This window comes from Balaenoptera acutorostrata, chromosome 9, assembly GCF_949987535.1.
Source record: "Balaenoptera acutorostrata chromosome 9, mBalAcu1.1, whole genome shotgun sequence".
NCBI classification, from domain to species: domain Eukaryota; kingdom Metazoa; phylum Chordata; class Mammalia; order Artiodactyla; family Balaenopteridae; genus Balaenoptera; species Balaenoptera acutorostrata.
In genome coordinates, this window is record NC_080072.1 from 42,600,641 (window position 1) to 42,625,699 (window position 25,059).

At 41.7% G+C, this 25,059-nt stretch overlaps 1 protein-coding gene across 4 annotated transcripts; it reads left to right on the plus strand.

Moving 5' to 3' along the window:
- The first annotated feature begins 2,416 nt into the window (after window positions 1–2,416).
- LOC103007249 (vitamin D 25-hydroxylase) lies at window positions 2,417–21,678 on the plus strand. 4 transcript variants are annotated; one of them, XM_007174887.2, is made up of 5 exons: window positions 2,417–2,654; window positions 10,875–11,016; window positions 14,896–15,528; window positions 16,266–16,595; window positions 17,814–21,678. In XM_007174887.2, exons 1-5 carry the CDS (start codon window positions 2,430–2,432, stop codon window positions 17,987–17,989), a joined length of 1,506 nt encoding a protein of 501 aa, XP_007174949.2. In that variant the 5' UTR covers window positions 2,417–2,429; the 3' UTR covers window positions 17,990–21,678. The 4 variants fall into 4 exon arrangements, with proteins under 4 accessions (XP_007174949.2, XP_028020523.2, XP_057408018.1 ...); XM_057552034.1 differs by lacking the exon at window positions 2,417–2,654 and adding an exon at window positions 2,671–2,801; XM_028164722.2 differs by lacking the exon at window positions 16,266–16,595.
- The last annotated feature ends 3,381 nt before the right edge of the window (window positions 21,679–25,059 follow it).

Genomic DNA, 25,059 nt, shown 5'->3' on the forward strand with positions numbered 1-25,059 from the left:
GCTACAGCTCTCCTCTGCTAACGTAGGCAGGGGGAGAATGCCAAAGGAGAAATGCTCCTTACCTTAAGTGAACGGGAGGATATTTTTGGAATGGAAATTAATCGTTTTTGAAAATAGATGATGGAAAGGGGCCACTCTTGAACCAAGTACCATACTGCGTAACAGTTGTGGCCAGCCAGACAACGCAAGCTGAATGATGTTGGGGAAGGCAGGCAGGCGTGACCTCAGACATCCAGTAGGTGACATCACTCCACTCCTAGTGCCTCGGCATCACTGTGCTCCAGCTGCAATGCCAATATCCACCCTAGGCCGTCTCCATTGACCTTTGGTTAGACATTGAGGACTAAGTTTAGCAAAGATCATCTATCGTATTATTTTTCCATTTTACTAGAAGATTCTTGATTAATAAGAATTTAAAGGAATCCCTAAGGGTAATATATTAGGCATTTGTAATAGGCAGTAGGTAGATATTCCGTGGCTGGAGATCCTGTGAAACGTACAGGACACTGGAGATGTCCATATACCAGATAGTGAGCTCAAAACAGTTAAACAGCAAAATTTAAGGTTACTAACTGCCTGGCTTCAGCTCCAGTGTATGTGCATCAGAAATATAGAAAGTGAGAGACTGGAAACACTCCCAGAGGACAAGGCTTGCTTAGTACATGGAGGCCTTTGCTCTCCCTATTGCCTCTTTGGAATATTTTCCCCCATATCTCCCCTTGGTCCCCCCAGCCCCCACCTCTCACCTCCAATATGCTCACATCCTAATTCCCAGAACCAGAGTACTTTAGGTTTCACAGCATGGAGCAATAAAATGGAACTAAGGTTGCTAAACAGCTGACTTTGAGGTGGGGAGATTATCCTGGATCATCCAGGTAGGCCCAATGGAATCACAAGTGTCCTTCTAAGTAGAAGGGACAGGCAGAAGGCAGGCAGAGAAGGGGGCAGAAGAGTCAGTGAGATGCAATGTGAGATGTTGCTACCTTTGAAGATGAAGATAAGGGAATACGAGTTAAGGAACGTGGGTAGCCCCTAAAATTCAGAAAAGGCCAGGAAACTGATTCTCCTCTAGAGCCTCTAGAAGGAATGCAGCCATACCAACCCCTAGCTTTTAACCCAGTAAGTCCTACTTTGGACTTCTGAGCACAAAATCTATAAGATAATAAATTTATGGTTTTAAGGCACTGTAGTAATTTGTTACAGCAGCAGTAGAAAACTAATATAACTCCTTATCATTTGATCTAAGCTCAAATATCATCTTCTTAAAGAAACTTTTCTTGACATCTCTAACCTGCTGAAGGATTTCCCCATGCCCAAGCATTCTCTATAACACACTTGTATTTTCGTCTGCTAATGACTGTCTAAAATTATTTTATGTGTTTATTCCTCCTCCCTCACAAGAATGTAAGTTCTAGGAGGGTAGGGACTTTGTTGCTCTTTTCACATATTATCTCCATTGCTTTGGATACCACTACATGGTGGATATTTTAAAAATACCTGTAGTGTGAATAAGCCTTAAGCTAATGAGGACCATAACACTCTTGCCACTGCTCAATCACAAAAGGCAGCTGTTAAAAAGAGTCCCATGCCCAGTAGGTCCTGTGTTGCAAGGAACTACCCAATACAAAACAGGAATAGAAACAGAAACAGCAAATAGCAATTTCCAAGTAGGCAATCAGTTGCTTAATTTTAGGTAGCGGAGGCAAAAAGTTTGAAGAGTAAGCACTATCCCTGGGCAACTGTAGACCAGAGAGTCTTCTGTGAGTGCCAAGAAGTAACCAGTTGGGAACGACTAGAAAGCTGTGAAGAGATATGTAATTAACTCAGGTTGCCTAAATATTGTGTAATTACAATTCATAAGGGATCACATGTAAAAATACCTCATAACATAGGACAAAAGAATAGATGAGTAAAAAAAGGATAAATAGTGAGATTATTTTCTTTTTATATTGATGGGTCAATTCTTTAACGGAGATTCTTAAGATTACCAGGTTTTGCTAAAGACTGCAGTACTGATAATCTCCCCAGTTTTCTAGTCTGAAATAAGCAGACCTGGTTCCTAAAAAGATAACCACAGAAAAGGCTGGCTGCCGGGGACGCAGGATCCGCCCGACCCAGTGAGGTAGGCGGTGCTGTCATGTCTTCCAGGCCCAAGCGTTAACACCCCGGAAGAGGCCTCCAGGCTCTGTGCCCAACCAGCTGGGGCTTGCCTAGAGCCGCGCCCAGATTCACAGGGCCACCCGCCCTCCGCAGAGCGGACTCTGACCAGAACAAAGCCAAGAGTAACTGGCCCGAGGGCCCTACGCTCAGCCAGCCAATGGTCATGGAAGTGGGGCGGGACCTCGGGGTACCGGGCCAATACGATGCGGCGGGGTTGGAGCGCTCGCCGCGTCCCGGGGCGATGTGGTTTCGCAGCCCCAGCCCGGACCATGTGGGAGCCTCAGGGTGCTGAGGCGTTCGCGGCGGCCCTCGGAGGCGCCCTCTTCCTGCTGCTCTTCGCGCTGGGGGTCCGCCAGCTGCTGAAGCAGAGACGGCCGTCGGGCTTCCCCCCGGGACCGTCGGGGCTGCCATTTATCGGCAACATCTACTCGCTGGGCGCCTCGGCCGAGCTCCCCCACGTCTACATGAAAAAGCAGAGCCAGGTGTACGGCGAGGTACAGCCGACGGGCCTCGGGCAGGGAAGGCCCGGGCCTTCCTCCCGGGGTGAGGGGATGTCCCACGCTTGTGGGTGCGAGCTGTCTGACCCCTCTCCGTGTGTCGGCAGCGTGGAGGGAAGCCGGCTTCCCAGGCCCGGGAGCGAGGTACTCAAGAGGCGCCGCTGTGGGAGGGAGAGCCCCGCCCAGCCGCGAGCCCCTCCCACCTGATGCCCGCGGGATACTGGCCGGATTCTCCCGCCCCCGAGGGCGACTAGGTGCCGCTCCCGCGCCTGCGCAGTGGGGCCTGGGTCCCGTGCCGCATGCCCGGTCGGGAGTGACGGGCGATATCCTCAGCCCGCCCAGCTTCTAGCGCCCACGGAGCCGCACGTAGTGGGTAGGTTAGCTTCCACCCACGGCTTCTCGAGAAAACCAGGTGTCCGAATTCTAGGACCGAGTTAATGGTTAAAAGGAGGTCGTTGGATGTTTGCGTTTGAGAACGACTGGTCTAGGCGTCTGCCGAGAGGCTGAGAGAGCGCAGGTGAAGGCCTCTGGGAAATGACCGTGAAAGAGAGAATGAACTAATGAGTGAAAATCAGTGCGGGGTCGCAGTGCCGTGCTGTCTGCCCAGAGCCAGGAACGTCCCCGCAGCAAACACGGAGACTGCGCCGGCCGTGGGCCAGCCTCCCTTGCAGTGAGGGCGCCCAGGGGCAGGTCCTCTGGTCCTCCCCATTTTACAGAGGAGGAAACTGCGGCAGAGACCTGCTGAGTGACTTGCAGGCAGCCACGCCGCTGCGAACTAGCAGGGGAAAGGCCAAAACGGTAGCTTGTGTTTGGAAGGCTGTCCTGACCTCGAGGAGGCAGAAGTTTCCAGAACACTGACACTAACCCGGCTCACTCGTTTCCTTTTGAATCCATTCTTTTATAGGAAACGACCAGCCAGGCTCTCTCTGCCAGGTGCTGGGAATAGAGAGGTGAAGAAGGCAGTCACAGCCCAATTTTAGGTAGTTACAGTCTAGCCAGAGAAAAAAATTAATCTAACGATCGACCACAAATTGTGTTTTGAAGGAGAAGTACCGCAGGGCTGTTTGGCAATTGCGGTGTTTCAGGTTTGGGCTTACATCCGTATTTAAACCAGCTTTTACAAGAATTATTCTAGGTTTCTGCAGTTCCTTGATGGTATATGTCGCTAAAGGGAGGCTGGGTTTAGATAAAGCAAATTGTGTAATTCTTAGATATTATTTTCCACCCTCCAGTTCTTCAGGAACTGAGTGTATTTCCATGATTTCCATGGAATATATTTGATCTCTGGTGTACAAAGCGTCATTAATATTTAGAGAAATCATAAGATGTGAAAGCACAAGACGAGAAGTTGAGTCCTCTTTCGTCAGGTAAAACTTGACCTTTACTTGTCTGAATCTTAAGTTTTCGCGATATGCGTAATGGTAATAATAATAACTGAACACAGTTAAGTGCTACTCAAATGTTCTTTGAGTAAATGTTAGTTATTAATTACAGAACAGCTTATTAGGCCTACAAAGTATAAAGTGTTTTTAGACCAATTATGTGAAATGGTGTCATGCAGAATAGGAAATAGTTTTTCATACGTAGATATTTGAACTGAAAGGAACTCTGTATTTACTATGAACATTCTTTTGGGAGAGGGGTAATTTAGTCTCATAATAGATTGCAAATTATAAATGTGCTGGAAGACTGTCATCTTGGCATAGGTAGATCTGGTACAATGGATAAAAATTTGGCATGAGTAACCAGTTTTATTGCTGGTACAACTATGTGAAGTAACCATAGCACTTTGCAAAGAGGGCTCTTTACTATAAATCGAATAGGGTTGCTATTAAGTGCAAGAGGGGCAGAGGAAAAAGAGAAGAGTAGACATGGTTTGAGTAACTCTGTTTTAGACTTAAGTTGAAAACCACCTAATGTATTAACCCTTTAAGCTACTTGCTCTTTATCTTAGTTGTGAAACACCCCTATAGGTCTCCCACTGTCTCAGAGGTATTTTCCAATTCTGACAAAGTCTCAAAGTTGGTATTGTTGCAGGAAGGGGGACCCCTTCCAGGGCCCCAGAGTGGGCTCTTGTCTAACACTAAGAAATGAATTGTCTGAGGAGACATACGTGCTGACAAAGCAAGAGACTTTTTGGAAAGGGGTGCCCGGGTGGAGAGCAGGAGGGTAAGGGAACGCAGGAGAACCGCTCTGCCATGTGGCTCTCATTCTCGGGTTTTATGGTGATGGGATTAGTTTCCGGGTTGTCTCTGGCCAATCATTCTGACTCAGGTTCCTTTCTGGTGGGCGCGCAACTGCTCAGCAAAGATGGATTCCAGCGAGGAGGATTCTGGGAGGTTGGTAGGACACGTGGACTGGCATCTCCTCTCTCCTTTTGACCTTTCCTGTATTCTTCCGGTTGGTGGCTTGTTAGTTCTATGTTCCTTACCAGGATCTCCTGTCATAAAATAACTCATGCAAATTGTTACTGTCTTTGCCTGGCCAGGGCGGGCAGTTTCAGTCAGTGTTTCCGCTAACAGTATGAGTTGTTAAAATACTATGCCTTTTTTGGAAGTGGAAGGAAACTATTATCTCCTGTACTTCAAGAAGGTTGTGGAAAGTTGTTTATATGTCGTACTTATAAATAGAATCTTATTTTTCCACTGTCTTACTTGATGACCTGGAGATGTGTGCTCAGAGAAAGCAAGCCCTGGACTTTAAAATTGCTTATAAGAAATGACAGGCACTTCAAGTGACACCTACTTTTATGAAGTCCGTGAATTCAATTCTTCTTCATAATTCTTGAAAGGAAGACAACCGGTGCTCAAGTCTTATACAGTCATTTTAAAGACAATCTTATATATAAATGTATCACACTGAGACTTAACATTTCCTTGGAGATTCACTCTGAACGCGTAAGCTTCTGCAGTGACTAATCTTAACCCAGATTTCGAGAAGCATTCCCTAGCTAGCAAAGCTAGCACAAGGGGTTTTTACAGATTATTTTCAGGTAATGCACGTAAGGATAATAAAATAATTACTTTGAGGCAAGTGGCGTTGACAACCTATAATTTATTTATACATTAAGCGTTTATTGAGATTTATGCAAGGCATTGAATGAGATTCCGTGGAGCGTTCAAAGATGAAAGAGATGAAATCACTGAATCTAAAGAGTTTATAATTTAGCAGGCAAGCAGAAGACAGGAATATGAATGCTTTTGGCTTTAGGTAGTATTAACTAAGTGCCATGGGAACTTCTAAGCATGTGCTGTGGTGGTTCAAGGGAGAAAGAGAAAGAGAGTGCACCGAGAAAGGCTTCGTGGAGGTTGGTCCTTAAAGACTTGGTGGGGTTTGGATGGTATGGCAGTCAAGGGAGGCATTCCAAATGAGAATACAGCCCAAGCAAATGTTGAAAAGTGTGTGGCAGTTATTTATCAGTTTTCATCAACAGCACTTTTTACATTCCTCTGTTATTAGCACTTAGCCTGTAGTGTTGTAATAATATGCTTAAATGTGTGTCTCCCCCACTATTCTTTAATTCAGCATATATTTATCAGTTGTTATCATATGCTATGTATTAATACTATTCTAGATGTGAAGATTTAGCAATGAACAAAACAGGTGAAAATCCCTGCCCTCGTGTAGCTTACACTCTACCAGTGGAGGGGAGGCTGGGAGCAGGATAGGGACAATATAAACACAATAAATATATAATATGTTAGAGTACAGAGTAAGAAGTACACTAAATTAGTGTAAGGAAAATGGAGAATGCTAGGGGGTGAAATTTAAATGGGTTAGAGCAGACCTCACTGTAAAAAAAAAGCATCTGAGCAAATATTTGAATGAACTGAAGGAGCAAGGTATGGGAATATCTAGGGGAAGAACATTCCAGGCCAAGGGAACAAGTACAAAGGCCATGAAGCAGGAGTATGCCATGTTGAGAATCACCTATAAAGAGACAAGTTAAGAGGCTGTTGAGATAACATAGGGGAGAAATGAAGGATTAGAGTGTTAGTGACAGAAGTGGTAAGAAATTGTCATATTCTGTCTGTATTGTTAAAGTTGAAACATCGTGACTGCTAAGCAGTGATGTGGGGCTTGGGTGAAAAATGGAGTCAACATGGGCAGCTCAGGACTCCCCTGGCAGTCCGGTGGTTAAGAATCCAAGCTTCCACTGCAGGGGGCGCAGGTTCGATCCCTGATCAGGGAACTAAAATCCCGCGTGCCGCGGTGTGGCCAAAAAAAACCCCCAAAAAACAAAAACCATGGGCAGCTTATGGACAGTTTGGGACCAGAATATAGCTTGAAGGATGGCTGGAATGGTCATTAACTGAGATAGTGAAAAATCGTGGGTAGAGCTAGTTTGGGAATAGGGGAAGAGACTTGAAGATCATAGACTGACTTCTAGAAGGTGTTTCATGTGTTCCTGTTTCCATCCTTGCCAGCATCATAACTACCCCATAATAATAAAAATTATTGAATAAATTTAAAAATATATATAACTAATCTTGGACCCTTCCATAGATTAAAGCAGCGTAAGGATGAATTTTCACAATTTGATTTACAAACTTCTACCAAAAGTCCTTGAAAAGAGCGTGTACCTGAATAGATGCTAGTTCAAGTAACAGTTTCCCCAGTTTTCACCATCAAATAGAGGACCATCTCATTTTTGAGTAAAGGTGGATTGTATAACAGTTTTCTCAAGTTATGGCTCCTAGTTGGTTTTTGTAATCTCTAGTGTCCACAACCTGACAGCATTACCCTGAAATTAACTCCCCTGTTTGTTCTGCCTTCCTATTAACAGAATTTTTAATCCCATCTTTGTGAAATCGATCACAAAGTTGATTTAATCACAAAGGTGGGGATTTTTTTCCTGCATCAGGACCACTGCCTATTCACTAATACCCTTTTTTATTGTCTCCACTTGTGATACTGTGATTTTTAATAAATGTGTATTTGGTCTTTGTACCTTTCCTGGCACAAACTCCTAAAACCCTTGGAACTTCCTAAGTGTTGAGAGTGGTAGATGCATCTTTTGTTATTCATAATAAGCCCCTTTCACCCACCTTAGAGTTTATGTTAATGTTAATGGAAAGCCCTTAAGGATGGGAGCTTGTTGCCTGGAGAACCAACCAGGATTAGAGGGTTGAAACTTTCAGTTCTACTCATCTTACCTCTGGGGAAGGGAGAGGGGCTGGAGGTTGAGTCAGTCACCAGTGACCAATGATTTGATCAATCATGCCTAGGTAATAAAGCCTCCATAAAAATCCCTGAATTACAGGGCTCTGAGAGCTGCCATGGTGAATTGGTGAACACGTGGAGGTGAGCAGAGGCTAACATGCCTGGAGAGAGCACGGAAGCTCTGCACCCCTTTCCTCATACCTTGTTGTTGGGCTGCAACCCGCAGGCCTGCAAGGCCTATATTTGCCCAGCTTCAAGACCGAAGAAAGAGCCCGGAGTCAGCAACGGAGACATCAGTGGATAGGGATCTTACATATCTGAAGCAAGGTCCTGGAGCGATACCCCACCGTGTGTGGCAGGTGGCAGGCAGGACCTGGCAGCAGGGGAAGGGGGCGGGGGATGACCAGTTACAGGGGAGTTGATTCAGGTTGACTCATTGGTTATCAAGTACACTAGCAGAGGGGCACGCCCCTCGCTGCCCCTTTGATAAGAACAATCAGTAGCTGGAGCCTGGGGCAAGTATGTAGGAAGGTCAGTCATGTGAGTAGGGTATAGGTGAAGCAGGCATTGGTTGAGCAGGGGATATACAGAGAGCAAGAGAACAGCCATCTTGAGTGGCCTGACCATACACTTGCCCTATGCATCTCTTCCATATGCCTGCTCCTGAGTTAACATCCTTTTATAAGAAACCGGTAATCTAGTAAGTAAAATATTTTCTTGAGTTCTGTGAGCCACTCTATCAAATTAATCAAACCTGAGGAGGAGGTCATGGGAACCTCTGATTTATAGCCCTTTGATCAGAAGCACAGGTAACAACCTCGACTTGTGATTGGAGTCTGAAGTGGGGGAGCACTCTTGTGATATTGAGCCCTTAACCTGTGGAATCTGACACTTTCTCCTGGTAGATAATGTCAGAATTGAGTTAAATTGTAGGACACCTAGCTGATGTCCCAGAATTGCTTGATGTGTGGAAAATGCACACATCTGGTGTCATAGGTGTTGTAGTGGAGTACTGAGAGTAGAGGAGACACACAGGAGGAGGAATTTTTCCTTTATATCAGCTTAAAATTACGCTTCTATGAAAAGACTTTAAGACCATCCCATTACTGCTTTGGGAACTGAAAGAGCCCCATCTTTGCTCAGCTGGTATCCACTTCCTTTGTGCTGAAACTCCTACACTGCCACTTTTGACTAATACCTTTACTTGTGGCAGGCAGTCCATGCTCCTTCCCAAAGTTCTGGATGTACCTACTGCTTAGTTGGCAGGGCCCATCCTTGTGGCAAAGAGTCTTGCTCAGCTGGTTGATTCTGTTACTACTTGGAGGTTTTATCACTTTTGCTACTGTAACTACTTCTGCTGAACTTCAATTCTCTGCTAAGTCTCCTGGTACCTCCCACCCCACCCCCCAAAGTAGTGTGAATCATGGCTAAATCTGTTCTACCTGTTTGCCCAGAGATGAGGCTTGACTCAGTATTTTGGCTCTCAAAAGCTCTCGGCCACCCCCTGAGAGGATGGGGCTAAGCAATCTTTGCATCCCACTGATAAGGTAGCATTGTTCCTTCACTGGACTAGGCCTCTATATAGGGCTAGCTAGAATAGACTACAGGAGGTGTGACATTGTAAGTGAACCTGCAGTGAAGCACATGAGAAGCTTCAGCAAGGAATAGGATGGGTATTCCATCTTTTAGCTGAGGGGCAGCCACCTGTGCCAACGTGGCGGATGCCAGTCCTCCAAGGTTGAATTCCCTTAGGGCCCTCTTTGTTAACTTGGTGGAATTCAGGGGCCCAAATAAATAAGCCTGTGAGTTTCAGTATGTCTTGTTGAGGAGAGGGCAATTTTCCCCTCTGCCCCTCTTGAGTACTTTTGGCTGGACTAATAATAAAATTGGCACAAGACAGATTAACAGGAGAAAAATAAACACATTTGAATCCATGCGCATGGAGGTCTCACAGACATGGGATGGAGGAAGTGGCCAAAGCAGGCAGATGTTCTACTTCTTAGACAAAGAACCAATAAATTTGCAAAGAATTGACAGGACAAAGAAACTTTGGTTTTGGGTGCCCAATTGGTGAAGAATCTAAACAGAGTTTGTGCTTGGGCAGTAAATTAAAGAAGTAACAAGATTTGTTTAAAAAGGATTCTCACCCCCAAATTCCCTATCTTTGGCAATAAGGGTGTCCTACCTCCAGATGCATGGAGTATACCTTTCACAGGAGAGATTTATTTCCTGCTTTCAGGGAGACAAAAAAGAGAGAGTGTCCCTCTTTTTTTTTTTTTTTTTTTTTCCTTTTTTTTTAAATTTTGGCTGTGCCGAGCAGCTTGCAGGATCTCAGTTCCCTACTAGGGATCGAACCCGGGGCACAGCAGTGACAGCACCAAATCCTAACCACTAGGCCACCGGGGAACTCCCTAGAGTGTCCCTCTTGCGTTGGCCATTTCTTCAGTAACTTTAATTCAAAATAATTAATATGCCATTGAGGCATATTTTGGGGTTGCATATCCTGGGCCCCAACATGTTATACTTCGAAAGTTGTCTCTCAGGCCTTTGACAATCCCCTCCTCTACCTAAACCGGGAATAATAAAGGATGTGTAGATGGAGCCGCTTCCTCATTCATCCTGGAAACAAACAGATGCTGAGATTTCATTGACTATTTTGAGTTGGAATGAATTTTAAAAGAGCATAAATATCAAGTATTTCTTGATTTTCTGTGGCAGCCCTGAAGCCCAAAAAGTTTAAGGGTTCTGCCAGGTGTCCTGTATCTGTTTTAATGGCAAAGCTTAAACTAGAACCCAGGCCTCCTGAGTCTGGTACTCTTTTCATTACACCATGTATAAGATTATGTCTTGAGCCACTGAATGCGTAATGAAATCATGGTCTTTGACGTGCCTTGCAGAGAGAAGGCACTCTAAACATTGTCAGTTGAGTAATAAATGCCAGCATTTTCAGGGAGGAACAAATACTGGGAGAGCTGGACTTAGTATCTGTGGATTTCTATGGTTATATTTCTCCATATATTTTGCCATTTAAATGTTTTTCTTTTCTTCTCAAAGATCTTCAGTTTGGATCTTGGAGGTATATCAGCTGTGGTTCTAAATGGCTATGATGTAGTAAAGGAATGCCTTGTTCATCAAAGTGAAATTTTTGCAGACAGACCATGCCTTCCTTTATTCATGAAGATGACAAAAATGGGAGGTATGTTTATTTTCACCTACCTAATGATTTACTAAACTATTTTAAATCACATTTCCTTTTTTTTTTTTAATTAATTAATTTATTTATTTTTGGCTGCGTTGGGTCTCCATTGCCGTGCACGGGCTTTCTCTAGTTGCGGTGAGCAGGGGTTACTCTTCATTGTGGTGCGCGGGCTTCTCATTGCAGTGGCTTCTCTTGTTGCAGAGCATGGGCTCTAGGCACGTGGGCTTCAGTAGTTGTGGTACATGGGCTCAGTAGTTGTGGCTCACAGAGTGCAGGCTCAGTAGTTGTGGCGCACGGGCTTAGTTGCTCCTCAGCATGTGGGATCTTCTTTGACCAGGGCTTGAACCCGTGTCCCCTGCATTGGCAGGTGGATTCTTAACCACTGTGCCACCAGGGAAGTCCCCACATTTCTTATTTTATGTAAATTTAGTACATAGAGATTGGATTCTGTTGTACTGATTAACAGAAAAGTATTAATTAGTTAATTTAGGTTACAGACCCTAATATTTGAGGACCTTTCAGGCTGCATTACATTCATATTTTAGGTCAGTACATGCTAATTCTACTGTTGTAATCCAGTTCTAATAAATATTGTAAATAATGTTTTAAATAATTAGCACTTAATAATATGTGCAGGTTTTGTGAAACAGGTTAAGAATACATACACATGCACACATACTTCAATCAAAAGTATCTTTGAAGGTAGTCTTGAGTGCTTGGTGACATTTTATTATTATTTTACTTATAAGCTTATAGACCCTGAAACAGCCTTTCTTAACTACTAATTAATATGATATGTAAATGAAGAATTGTGGGTTTGTGTAAAGGACTAGTATTCTCTATGGTTTAGTGTTGATCAGTGTCGGATGATTGCATATTCAACAAGGGAGAAAGGCTGAAAGTTAACAGAACGGATGAGACGAAAGCAGCAACAGAAAGCCTAAAATAGAATGCTGACGTCAGATACATCCGTTTTCATACTTAATAGTATAAGAGTTTTTATCTCCAAAATTCTCCAGTTCAATGGGAGCTTCACTCTTCATTTGAAAGAAAAATTCAACAATATCTTGGCTACATAGACTAAAGAAGACATTGATTGAAAAGGAAAAAAATAAAAATTAACCATATATTAAATTGCAAAGCAAATCAATTAATGCAAAGAAAACACCAGTTTTAAAGGCCAAATTCTTAGGCCAGGGCATGATGACACTTGAAAACGATAATATAAATAAAAAACAAATCTCCAGCTTCTTAAATACTCTTCCAAGTAATAATTAGGTCAAAGAAGAAATTATACCACAATTATAATAGAAGACCTTTAAAGAAATTATGAAAATGTATGATGTGATCAGAGTAATATTTAGGATAAACTATATGTTTTTTGAAGCTATAAACTTATAGTTTAGACTGTTTTTATCATAAAGAAAGAAAAAACATACATTCAACTTAAGATTTTCAAAGAAATAGTAAGAGAAAAAATAAGTAGAAAATTAGATGTGTTGGGCTTCCCTGGTGGTGCAGTGGTTAAGAATCTGCCTGCCAGTGCAGGGGACACGGGTTCGAGCCCTGGTCCGAGAAGATCCCACATGCCGTGGAGCAACTAAGCCCATGCGCCACAACTACTGAGCATGCGCTCTAGAGCCCACGAGCCACAACTACTGAAGCCCGCGTGCCACAACTACTGAAGCCTGTGCGCCTAGAGCCTGTGCTCCGCAACAGGAGAAGCCACCGCAATGAGAAACCTGTGCACCACAACGAAGAGTAGACCCTGCTCGCCGCAGCTAGAGAAAGCCCATGCGCAGCAGCAAAGACCCAACACAGCCAAAAATAAATAAATAAATAAATAAATAAATTTATTAAACAAGAAAGAAAATTAGATGTGGTTTTTTTTTTGGCTGCACTGCCCAGTTTGTGGGATCTTAGTTCCCAACCGGGGATTGAACCTGGGCCCCCAGCAGTGAAAGCATGGAGTCCTAACCATTGGACCACCAGGGAATTCCCTAGATGTGTTATTTTAAGATGCATATGCACTGAACTTGGAAGTGGGAAATGAGAGCCACCATTAACCCACTGTTTGAATAGGAAAAAGTGGCCCTTTAGGCGGGTTCAGCCCATGCCTGGGCACACAGACTGGCCAGTATACGGTTATAATCAGGCTCCTGTGTACCTTCTTGTGTGTAACTGTATGCATATATTACACACATGTATCCCATATACACACATTTCTCTTGGGCTTGCTTTCATCTCAGTGCCTTTGCACTGGTTCTCTCTACCTGCAGTGATGTTTCCCTGGATATCTGCTTGACCCACTCCCATCTCCTGTGTCTTTACTTATGTCACCTTCTCACTGAGGCTTTTCCTGACTGCCCTATGTCTCCTTCCTTGCTATATAATTTGTTTGTCTCTCCTCACTAGTATGTAAGCTCCATGAGAAATAGCCATCTTTGCCTCTTTTGTTCACTGATATATCTAAGACACTTTAGGTCCAGAAATACATTATGTTGAATGAATAGTCATCTGGGAGTATAGAAAAGAGAATGGAATATGGCATATAAAATTGCTGCACAGCGTTAAAGACCCCCTTATGTATGGTTAATTTCATCATAGGTTCCAAATTCAAAAACTGTTGCACAAAAGTTGTTGGAATGTAAATTACATAGGTACCTCATGTAGACAAGAGAACATGACATTTTTCATCATAGGTATACCTATGTACCAATTATGAATGAAATTCCAAGTAAACTACACGTTACAGAAATATATATGCTGAAGAAGTTTTTTTCTTGATAATCGATTTAAAGGGAAAATATTCCATAGTAGACATATCAGTACAGCAGAGTATACTGTGGAGACTGAGATTTTAAGGCAAGCAATATCAACATTAGAAGTTTGAGTTTCATGTTTGTCCCCTTAGTTTGTGCTGCTATAACAAAAATATGTAGACTGAGTGGCTTAAACAACAGACAGTTATTCTCACAGATCTGGAGGCTAGGAAATTCAAGATCAAGGTGCTAGCAGAACAGTGTCTGGAAAGAGCCTGCTTCCTGGCTTGCAGACTGCTGTCTTCTCCCTGTATCCTCACATAACCAAGAGCACTCATCTCTTCCCACATCCCTTCTTATAAGGGCACTAAGCTCATTCATGAGGTCTCATTACATAATTATTTCCCAAAGGCCCCACCTCCTAATACCATCACATTGGGGATTAAGCTTCAACATTTGAATGTTGTGGTGGCACAAACATTCAGTCCCTAGCACCTGCTTTTGGCTTGAGTATTTCCACTACGTTGACACCTCATTCGGGCCATCCTTGCCACTGCCAGTTATAGTATTAGGTAACATATGCCTTTAATGGGAGGAAATTTGTATTCTAAAATCTAGTTTCTTAAAGCAGGAAATTTCTAATTCTAGAAGGATGATTTCTCAGGTATGTGTTTAGTCCAGGATAAAATTTTGCCCGTAGAACACGCAGTCATTCGTCTTTTGTAAATTAGGCTTATAGTAGAAGTTGGATAACAAAGTCACCCAAGACCTAGTTCACCCAGGTTGAATTACACAAGACAGTTCAGTTTCTTGTGGTGGGAGATTATAGGTCTTTTCTGCCTTTGCCCAGATGAGAAGTATAGATAAGCTTTATCTGTTTATAATATTCCATGGCTAATGAGGAGTAAAGAATAGGGCTTAACTACTGGGTCTAGTTTTAGTTTTATAGAAAATTTGGAGAAGAATGAATAGCCATCTTTCTTTTTTTTCTTCCCTGCATAGCATTTTTAGCTGTTAGATACAGGGATGTAGGAATGATAAAATTTTTTAATAGTTTCATAGAAAGATAATTTGGAGAAGAATGACTAACCATCCCTTTTTTTTTTTTTTTTAGGCTTACTCAATTCCAGATATGGCCGAGGATGGGTTGATCACAGAAAATTAGCTGTAAACAGCTTTCGCTGTTTTGGATATGGTCAAAAGTCTTTTGAATCTAAAATCTTAGAAGAAACCAAATTTTTCATTGATGCTATTGAAACATACAATGGTAGCCCTTTTGACTTTAAACAATTAATAACAAATGCCGTTTCAAACATAACCAATCTGATCATTTTTGGAGAACGATTCACTTACGAAGACACTGATTTTCAGCACATGATTGAGTTATTTAGTGAAAATGTGGAACTAGCCACCAACGCCGCAGTCTTCCTCTATAATGCCTTTCCATGGATTGGCATCTTACCTTTTGGAAAACATCAACAACTGTTTAGAAATGCAGCTGTGGTCTATGACTTTCTCTCCAGGCTTATTGAAAAAGCTTCCATCAACAGAAAACCTCAGTTACCTCAGCATTTTGTTGATGCTTATTTAGATGAGATGGATCAAGGTAAAAATGACCCATCATCTACTTTCTCCAAAGAAAACCTGATTTTCTCTGTGGGTGAACTCATCATTGCTGGAACTGAAACTACAACCAATGTGCTACGGTGGGCAATTCTTTTCATGGCCCTTTATCCTAACATTCAAGGTAAGGATTCTGGTGATCTCAAGGTCTGTTCTTACATTTAGGGCTCACACGTGTTTTAGAGTCTTTGGCCATGTACCAGGCATTTTATTTAGGAACTTCTGCCGTGCTATCCAAAAAGAGAAGCATTGAATATCTGTAAGGTTTTCAAAACTGTTATCTAAATTCGTATAAAAACCTCAGAGTTGTCTTATAATACCTATTGTATAAATGAGGGAAAAGGCTGAGTGACTGATTTGCCCAATCCCTTCTAGTGCTGAGCTGGGACCTAAACCCTGGTGGTGGTGGTGGTTGTTTTTCGGCTGCACTACGCAGCATGCAGGATCTTAGTTCCCCAACCAGGGATCGAACCCATGCTTGCTGCAGTGGAAGCATGGAGTCTTAACCACTGGACCGCCAGGGAAGTCCCAACCCTGTTTTTTTTTAATTTAAGTTTTTATGCTTCACTCTTTTCCTTGCTGAGAGTGTTGTTATTCTAATTCTAGATTTGTTTAATTTTTATTTTTATTACTTATAATGTGTTTTTCACAACAAAATTACTTAAGAGCGTTGGGTACTGGTTGTATACGATACGTGGCACGTATTTAAATAGAACTCCCAGATAATGAAAAATCTGAATCTGGGTGTACCCATACCTTGTTGGCTTACTACAGGTTATCTTTTGTTTTATCCTAAAGGGAAATTACTTTAGATATAATTCTAAGAAGTGCATAATAACTTGAACACTTTTTCTCTTACAGGACAAGTTCAGAAAGAGATTGATTTAATTATAGGACCCAGTGGGACACCTTCTTGGGATGACAAATGCAAAATGCCTTATACCGAGGCAGTTTTACATGAAGTTTTAAGATTCTGTAATATAGTGCCGTTAGGGATTTTCCATGCAACCTCTGAGGATGCAGTTGTACGTGGTTATTCCATTCCTAAAGGCACAACAGTAATTACAAATCTTTATTCTGTACACTTTGATGAAAAGTATTGGAGAGACCCAGAAATATTCTATCCAGACCGATTTCTGGACAGCAATGGATATTTTGCCAAGAAGGAAGCTTTTGTTCCCTTTTCCCTAGGTAAGAGAACTTTCACAGGGGCATAACTTTAGGACAAAGTATAATGATGATTTATCATGTATAACATCTTAATCTGAAGCATTCTATTGTAGAGTTAATATCCCAACTCTGAAAATAGTATTGACACTTACAGGAGAGAATGGTTTAATTAGAGCTCATTAACACCTCTTTCTACTCAAAATAAACAAGCCATAATTGAGCAGCTAGAAAGAAACTGATGAGAAGCTCTGGCTTTTTCTGAAACTTTCTTGCTTGTGGATTTTGGCTTGTAATCAAAACTTGTAGAGCTAGAAATCAGTAACAGGCAGCTTGAGAAACAGACCCAGGGACAGGAATGACATCATAACTTGAAGTGAAACTGGAATCTAGCTCTGTTGGCTCTCAATTATTATACCTCATCTCCAAAAATATTGCATCTCCTGTGAAGAAGTACACAGATCACAAGACCCATGGAAGATGGACTGGAAAAATCCTTTCACTGGGGAAGGGTGCACATGCAGTCATTTGAAATGAAATGAACTTCTCCTGGGTCAAGAGAACAAAGTGTCACACCTCAGATCTTTCATGGCATATCTCAGGCTCTGTTGCCACATTTTGCAAAGGAAGTGGAGAATAGAACTAATGAGCTTACAAAAGTGCATGACCTTACAAAAGAAGGTAAAGAAATGGGCTCTGGGAACCAAAGTGCCAATTTCTATTCTTTGCGGCTTAAGAAAATCCTTTAATAAACATAAATTCCAGGCTTCCCTGGTGGCACAGTGGTTAAGAATCTGCCTGCCAATGCAGGGGACACGGGTTCGAGCCCTGGTTCGGGAAGATCCCACATGCAACTAAGCCCATGCTCCACAACTACTGAGCGTGCGCTCGAGAGCCCGCGAGCCACAACTACTGAGTCCACGATTCACAACTACTGAAGCCTGTGGGCCTAGAGCCCGTGCTTCACAACAAGAGAAGCCACCACAATGAGAAGACTGCGCACCGCAACGAAGAGGAGCCCCCGCTCTCCGCAACTAGAGAATGCCCACGCGCAGCAACGAAGACCTGACGCAGCCAAAAATAAATAAATAAACAAATTTATTTTAAAAAAATGAATAAAATAAACATAACTTCCTCTAAGTTTCTTTAAATTCCAGATTTCCTGAATGGTACGTATTAGACGTAAATTTTGGTAAATATTGTGGATTTAGAAAAATTATTATGCCTGTTTTTTATGTTGAGGGAGAAGACATTGTCTTGGAGAACAGCTGGCTCGGATGGAAATGTTCCTGTTTTTTACAACATTGCTTCAGCGATTTCACTTGCATTTTCCAAATGAACTGGTTCCAAATCTGAAGCCCAGGTTAGGCATGACGTTGCAACCCCAGCCCTACCTCATCTGTGCAGAAAGACGCTGAATGTGCCTGGATGTTTCGTGGAACAAGGTGTTTGCCTCACCCCTGACCCTTGTTTAGACACTGTGTGTGTTTGTATAAGAATCACAGCATCATAAAAACCAAATGAGGCTTCCCTGGTGGCGCAGTGGTTGGGAGTCTGCCTGCCAGTGCAGGGGACACGGGTTCGGGCCCTGGTCTGGGAGGATCCCACATGCCGCGGAGCAACTAGGCCCGTGAGCCACAACTGCTGAGCCTGCGCGTCTGGAGCCTGTGCTCCGCAACAAGAGAGGCCGCGATGGTGAGAGGCCCGCGCATCGCGATGAAGAGTGGCCCCCGCTTGCCGCAACTAGGGAAAGCCCTCGCACAGAAACGAAGACCCAACACAGCCAAAAATAAATAATAAATAAATAAATTAAAAAAAAAAAAACCAAATGAACACAGATGTGTCTTTAAAAACTGTAATAATAGCATTAGCTATTATTTTTTCCAACCTTTTATGACATAAGGTAGAATTATCTGAGGAAAACAGAGGTACAAATGACAGTTGTTGCTTAAGATACTAAGAAGGGCCATCGATGCCCTGACTTTTCAGCCTGTTGTTGAGCACCAGGTACCCCTCATCCCTTCTTGACTCCAATTTGCTCCTGTCTGGGCTCTTTGCTTCCAAATGTCAATGCCAGCTCATTTCTGATCAGCTATTGCCGTTAATAGATTGTGTGGTACTAGTCCAGTTTAATAGTGGACTAAAGAAGAAATTAGAACCCAAATAAATGAGTTTGGACTACAGAGGTATTTTAGACATGGTGGCAAATGATAGAATAGATAGCTATACAGTATATTTAATGTAAAACCTGCCAGTGCTTTCAAATCTTGCTTCCTACTATAGCTTCATAAGAGTTGCGGCATCATTCTTCCTACAAATGAGGGTCCCTGTGACCCTCATAGCAGCAGTTAAGTAGATAGGAAATTACAATAAGGTATTTAAAAATGACACATAACTTTCTTTTTCTTTTTCTTTTTTTTGGGGGGCCACCGTGCAGCTTGTAGAAACTTAGTTCTCTGACCAGGGATTGAACCCAGGCCCTCTGCAGTGAAAGCACCGAGTCCTAACCACTGAACCACCAGGGAATTCCTGACACATGCCTATTCTTTGTAGGCACAGACTTTTTCCCTAGTACCATTTTTTTTCCAAAACTAGTCACAGGGCTTAAAGATTGAATCCTTTTACCTTTTCGAGGTCTCTAGGCATTTCCTTGGATTACTGTTACTTTTCTAAAAAGAATACTCTTCAAATCCAAAAAACATGCTTTAGAGGCAAGGTAACTGCATAAATTGGGACACTTGAGAATGATGGGCTTCTATTAATAATTATACCGTAAAATAAGTGTAAACTCTGACTGTCCTGATCAAACTGGTATGTATAGTCACCCATTTATACCTTTTTTTAAGCAATATTTCTTCTACAGTTGTACATTAAGGGTTCATGCTCTTGTAACGTAGCTCATGAATAGTCACAGCCTCAGAGTAAGTGCACATAACAATGATTTCTGTTAGGAATATGAATTTAACCTTAGTTTGACTTTATCTGTTGAATATTTTCAGGTGTATGTGTGATAAATCAGGAGTCTTTGCATCTCTGATATATTAAGATGTTTCTAGTTGCAAGGGGGAAAAGGTCCTGTGCAAATTTACAAAATAATAAAGGAGAAATTCAGAGGTAGCAAGGCAGTTTTAGGGTAGGTATGACCTAGATGCTTCATGCTGTAATCAAGATCCTGTTTCTTCACATCCCTCAAGTTTGCTTTCCAGATGATATCAGCTTTATCTTAAGGCTGGCTCATGGAAGTACATGTGTTTTGCCCACGTCCTTTCAAGACATTGAGCTTGGATTGTTTTTGGGAGAGCAAGGGAGCTTTTCAGATGTTCTCCCCAAACTGTTCTTTGTGTCCCATAGGTCCTAACCAAGTTATGTGTCCATCCATTAAAACTATGTCTTGTGAACATGGAAGCAGCCCAAGTGCCCCTTAACAGATGATTGGATTAAGAAGATGTGGTATATATACACAATGGAATATTAGTCATAAGAAAGAATGAAATTCTGCCTTTTGCAGCAACATGGATGGACCTAGAGAATATTATGCTTAGTAAAAGAAGTCAGAGAAAGATAAATACTGTATGATATCACTTATATGTGGAATCTAAAAAAGAAAAAAAAAGAATGTATATGCACAACAGATGCACAGATAGAGAACACAAATTTGTGGTTACCAAAGGGGAGAGGGGAGTGAGGAGAGACAAATTAGGGGTGTGGGATTAACAAACTACTGTGTATAAAATAAATAAGTAAATAAGCAACAAAGACATACTGTATAGCACAGGGAATTATAGCCATTATCATATAGTAACTTAAAATGGAGTTATATAATGCAAAAGTACTGAATCACTATGCTATACACCTAAAACTAATATAATATTGTAAATCAACTATACTTCAATTAAAAAAAAAAAATGTGAGTGGGATTATCGTTCCCTTATGCCTGACTATTAGAGCCAGTGATGGAGCTGGCTTCGCTCAAAGTACATGTGTTACATAGTGTTAGTATAGTTACCTAAACAAAAATAAGGAGAGTTATGAAAAGAAGAGGAACTCTTGACTAGAAGACTAATTACAGTGTCTATCTCACTGCCCTCTGACCACTTACTAAGCCAAGCAACTTTCTAACCTACCCCCCTGACTCTTGTTAATTATACTCACTCAAGTTGTTCCTTGGTCTTTGCTCTTCCTTTGACACAGGAAATGTCCTATCCCTGGGCCTCCTACTTACTGTCATATCGCATATGTTGAAATCTACAGACTGAGGGTTCTGTGGGCTTTGGTGGTCTTACTGAGCAAAGCCATGTAAGTGACCTAGAGTAGTTATAATCAAAATTGAGGAAGCCTTATTTTGCTCTGGTATACTACCACTATTTCTTCTAGGATGATTAAGAACTCCATCAACCTACACAGAATGGAAAACATGCTATTTACTTTCTTTACCTTGCATCTAAGGAAATGTTATATTTTTCCCTAATCAAGTTAATGCCAACCTGATAAGTCATTTAAGTATGTAGATTCATAACTGGTTAATGGTAGAAGAGGTTTACTGTCACTTGATGTGCTCATTTTATAGCCAAGGAAGTAGGGGTTCAGACAGGGAAATGATTCCTCTAGTTCATAGTAGAGGCATGGCCCTCTTTCACCTCATATATGTATATTTTTTATCCAAACTGTGTTTATTGGGATGGTTCCCCGTTCATCTTGATTCACAGTGCTTTTAGTGCTTCCATTTGAAGGAGCATCCTTTTGTAAGCCTTGCTTTTCCTCCTATGGGCTGGCAGAGACAGTAGAGCAGCCAACACACAAAACTAACATTTGTGCATGGCTAAAGATGGTGATTTTACAACATCTTGGGCATTTCACATTCATGAAGTAAGAACTGGGGCTCTGCATCAGGCGCTTCTGCTTGTGTTTCTTCTTCTCTTCTGAAGAGGGATGAAGGAGCTCCTTTGCGAATGCATGTTCTTGTGGGGAGGTCATCACCACTGGAAAGGCCATCTCTTAGTCTTTTTACTCACACCCAATAATTTATACTATGCTTTACAATTTATAAGGTTGTTTCCATACTGTCAACTCTTGACAGTTTGGAGCCAATTAACTGGTAAAATAAAATACTGCATTTTTAGAAAAATATAAATTAACATGAATTTAGTAAGTAATCCATAATGGAAAATATTTATTTTTTGGAACTACGTAGTAACAGACTATAGATCTACTGCAATGGGAATACCTTCTCTCTGATCAGTCAGTGGTGAGCTGCTAACTTAAAATGTTGGAAATTTCACTTCTGATTCAAGATGGCAACTGAGCACACTTATTTCTTCTCTACAAATGCCATTGAAATAACTGTAAGGATAGAAAAAGGGATAAAGACATTGAGAATGGGGTTGGAGGGCCCTATCAGTGAATCAGATAATTTCAAGTTCTAAAAGATGGAAGGTAAATGGGATAATATCAAAGGAAGCACAGATAAGACCATGCATAGACAAAGCCTGAGGTAGAGATGGGAGCTCATTCTTCACAGGTTGGCTATGGAGAAAACAAGTAGATAAGGAGAGGAGTAGGTAAGGAAAGCAAGAGTGGAAAGAAATCATGCTGATGCCACTGTCCCCACCCTACTTTCTCTTCCTGTTTGTGCAGCTATAGAATGTGCTCCCAGTGCTGAAGTAAAAGTCTAAATAAACTGAGTATTATGTCTGGAAGGTAGTGGGACTCCTACATAGAGATTGCTGCCCTCGATTGGCAGTCCCCTAATTTGGTCTGATTTTGAACCTAAAGTTCTGTATCAGTGAGGGCAAGTTTCAGTCAACCAAGTGATGACTGGGGAAACATCAGCAAAAGGGCTAGTGTCAAGAATTGAATATAGGGCTTCCCTGGTGGCACAGTGGTTGAGAGTCTGCCTGCCAATGCAAGGGACACGGGTTCGAGCCCTGGTCTGGGAAGATCCCACGTGCCACGGAGCAACTGGGCCCGTGAGCCACAACTACTGAGCCTGCGTGTCTGGAGCCTGTGCTCCGCAGCGGGAGAGGCCACGATAATGAGAGGCCTGCGCACCGCGATGAAGAGTGGCCCCCACTTGCCGCAACTAGAGAAAGCCCTCGCACAGAAGCGAAGACCCAACACAGCCAAAAATATAAAAATAAATTTAAAAAACAAAGACCTAAAGAAGAAATACATGGGGAATATCTTTCTAAAAAAAAAAAAGAATTGAATATAATTGTAGAACTAAGGCTAAAACAAAGGTTGGAATAAGTGTAACAATAATATATAAATAGTTTACACTGTAGAAATAATGCATCTAATAAAAAAATGAGAGAAGAAAAGGTAGAAAGTAGAATAAACTCTCATTGCTTCTTATATAATAGGAGTCAAAGGATATAATTTATTTATTTTTATTTTTTTTAAATACGTACTTTTTTTTTAAGATTGATTGATTGATTGATTGATTGATTGCTATGTTGGGTCTTCGTTTCTGTGCTAGGGCTTTCTCCAGTTGCGGCAAGCAGGGGCCACTCTTCATCGCGGTGCGCAGGCCTCTCACTATCGTGGCCTCTCTTGTTGCAGAGAACAGGCTCCAGATGCGCAGGCTCAGTAGTTGTGGCTCACGGGCCCAGTTGCTCCGCGGCATGTGGGATCATCCCAGACCAGGGCTCGAACCCGTGTCCCCTGCATTAGCAGGCAGATTCTCAACCACTGCGCCACCAGGGAAGCCCCCAAAGGATATAATTTAAAGCTGACAAATCAAGCAGTAGAAGTTTGAATAAATTTAAGAGTACAAAAGTAAATGATAGTAATATTGCAGAAAATCGTGTACTGGATATGGAGGAAGAAGTACAGCTAATTTTATTATTCTTAGAAGCAGATACCACCCAAACATACTATGTAAAGGTATAAGCATAAAGATGACCACTAAATCAAAAATACAAGCCTTCCTAAAGAGCAAATAATATGAGAGAACTAAGTCCCTACATACAGTCACATAAAGAATGTAAATAGGCTTTTTTACCTATTAATATACAAACGTATTCAGATTGAATCACAGACAAAACTCAATGATATAGTATGTTGTATATGAGGGACATCTAAAACAGATTAAAAGTTAAGGATATAAGGATGGGCCAAGGCATGCCAGGAAAACACAAGTAAAAAGAAAGCATGAATCATGATCTTAATAAAACAAGGTAGAATTCAAGGCAGAAAGCATAAGCAAGACAAAGAAATGCGCTCTATAATCCTAAAGACTCTAATTCTTGAGGAGTTATAATAATTATGAATAGCTATTGCACCAAATAATAGCATCTTTCATGAGGCAAAAATGGCAAGAGCTACAAGGAAAAATGTGTAGCAGTACATTAATACTAAGAAACTAATTCACTTCTCTTAGCCTAAGACAAATGAAATGGACAAAAAAAAAAAAAAAAAAGGATAAAGAAGACCTATACTAGGAATTACCTGGCGGTTCAGTGATTAGGACTCTGTGCTTCCACTTCAGGGGGCATGGGTTCAATCCCTGGTTGGGGACCTAAAATCCTGCATGCCCTGTGGCACGGCCAAGAAAAAAAAAAGACCTATACTACAGAATCAGTAAGGCAGAGCTGACGAATATACATCAGATTTTATACTTGATAATAGAATATGCCATTTTTATAAGTGCCATGTAATGTTCATGAAAATTGACCATGTAATGGACCAAAAGTGAACTTTGAAAAATTCCGGAAGTATAAATATTACAGATTTCATTATCTCAACATAATACAATAGAATGGGTATTAATAACAAAATAACAAAACCAGAAACCAAAATTGCCTTTGTATCTTGAAATTAAAATTGTTAAATAATCTTTAGGCAAAGGAAAAATACAAACGATGATTGCAGAATTTCTAGAAAACAATGATAAAAACTCAACATCAGAATCTGGAATACAGATACAGTTGTCTTCAGAAGAAAACTCATAGGCCTGTGTACTTATTTTGATGAAAAAATTAAATCTTGCGAATGAATTAAACATGCTATTTTTTAAAATAAATTTATTTATTTATTTTTGGCTGAGTTGGGTGTTTTTTGCTGCGCGCAGGCTTTCTCTAGTTGCGGCAAGCAGGGGCTACTCTTCCTTGTGGTGGGCATGCTTCTCATTGCAGTGGCTTCTCGTTGCGGAGCACAGGCTCTAGGTGCGCAGGCTTCAGTAGTTGTGGCTCATGGGCTCTAGAGCACAGGCTCAGTAGTTGTGGTGCACGGGCTTAGTTGCTCCGCGGCATGTGGGATCTTCCCGAACCAGGGCTCAAACCCGTGTCCCCTACATTGGCAGGCAGATTCTTAACCACTGCACCTCCAGGGAAGTCCCTATTATTATTATTTTTTTAATTAGAAAAATAGCAAACCAAAGGGAAGTAGAAGGAAGAAATTACAAATTTTTGACAAGCAGGAATTAATGAGCTAGACAATAGAAAAATAAAACCAATAGGTTGTATCCTTTTTTAAAAATCAGTACTATATC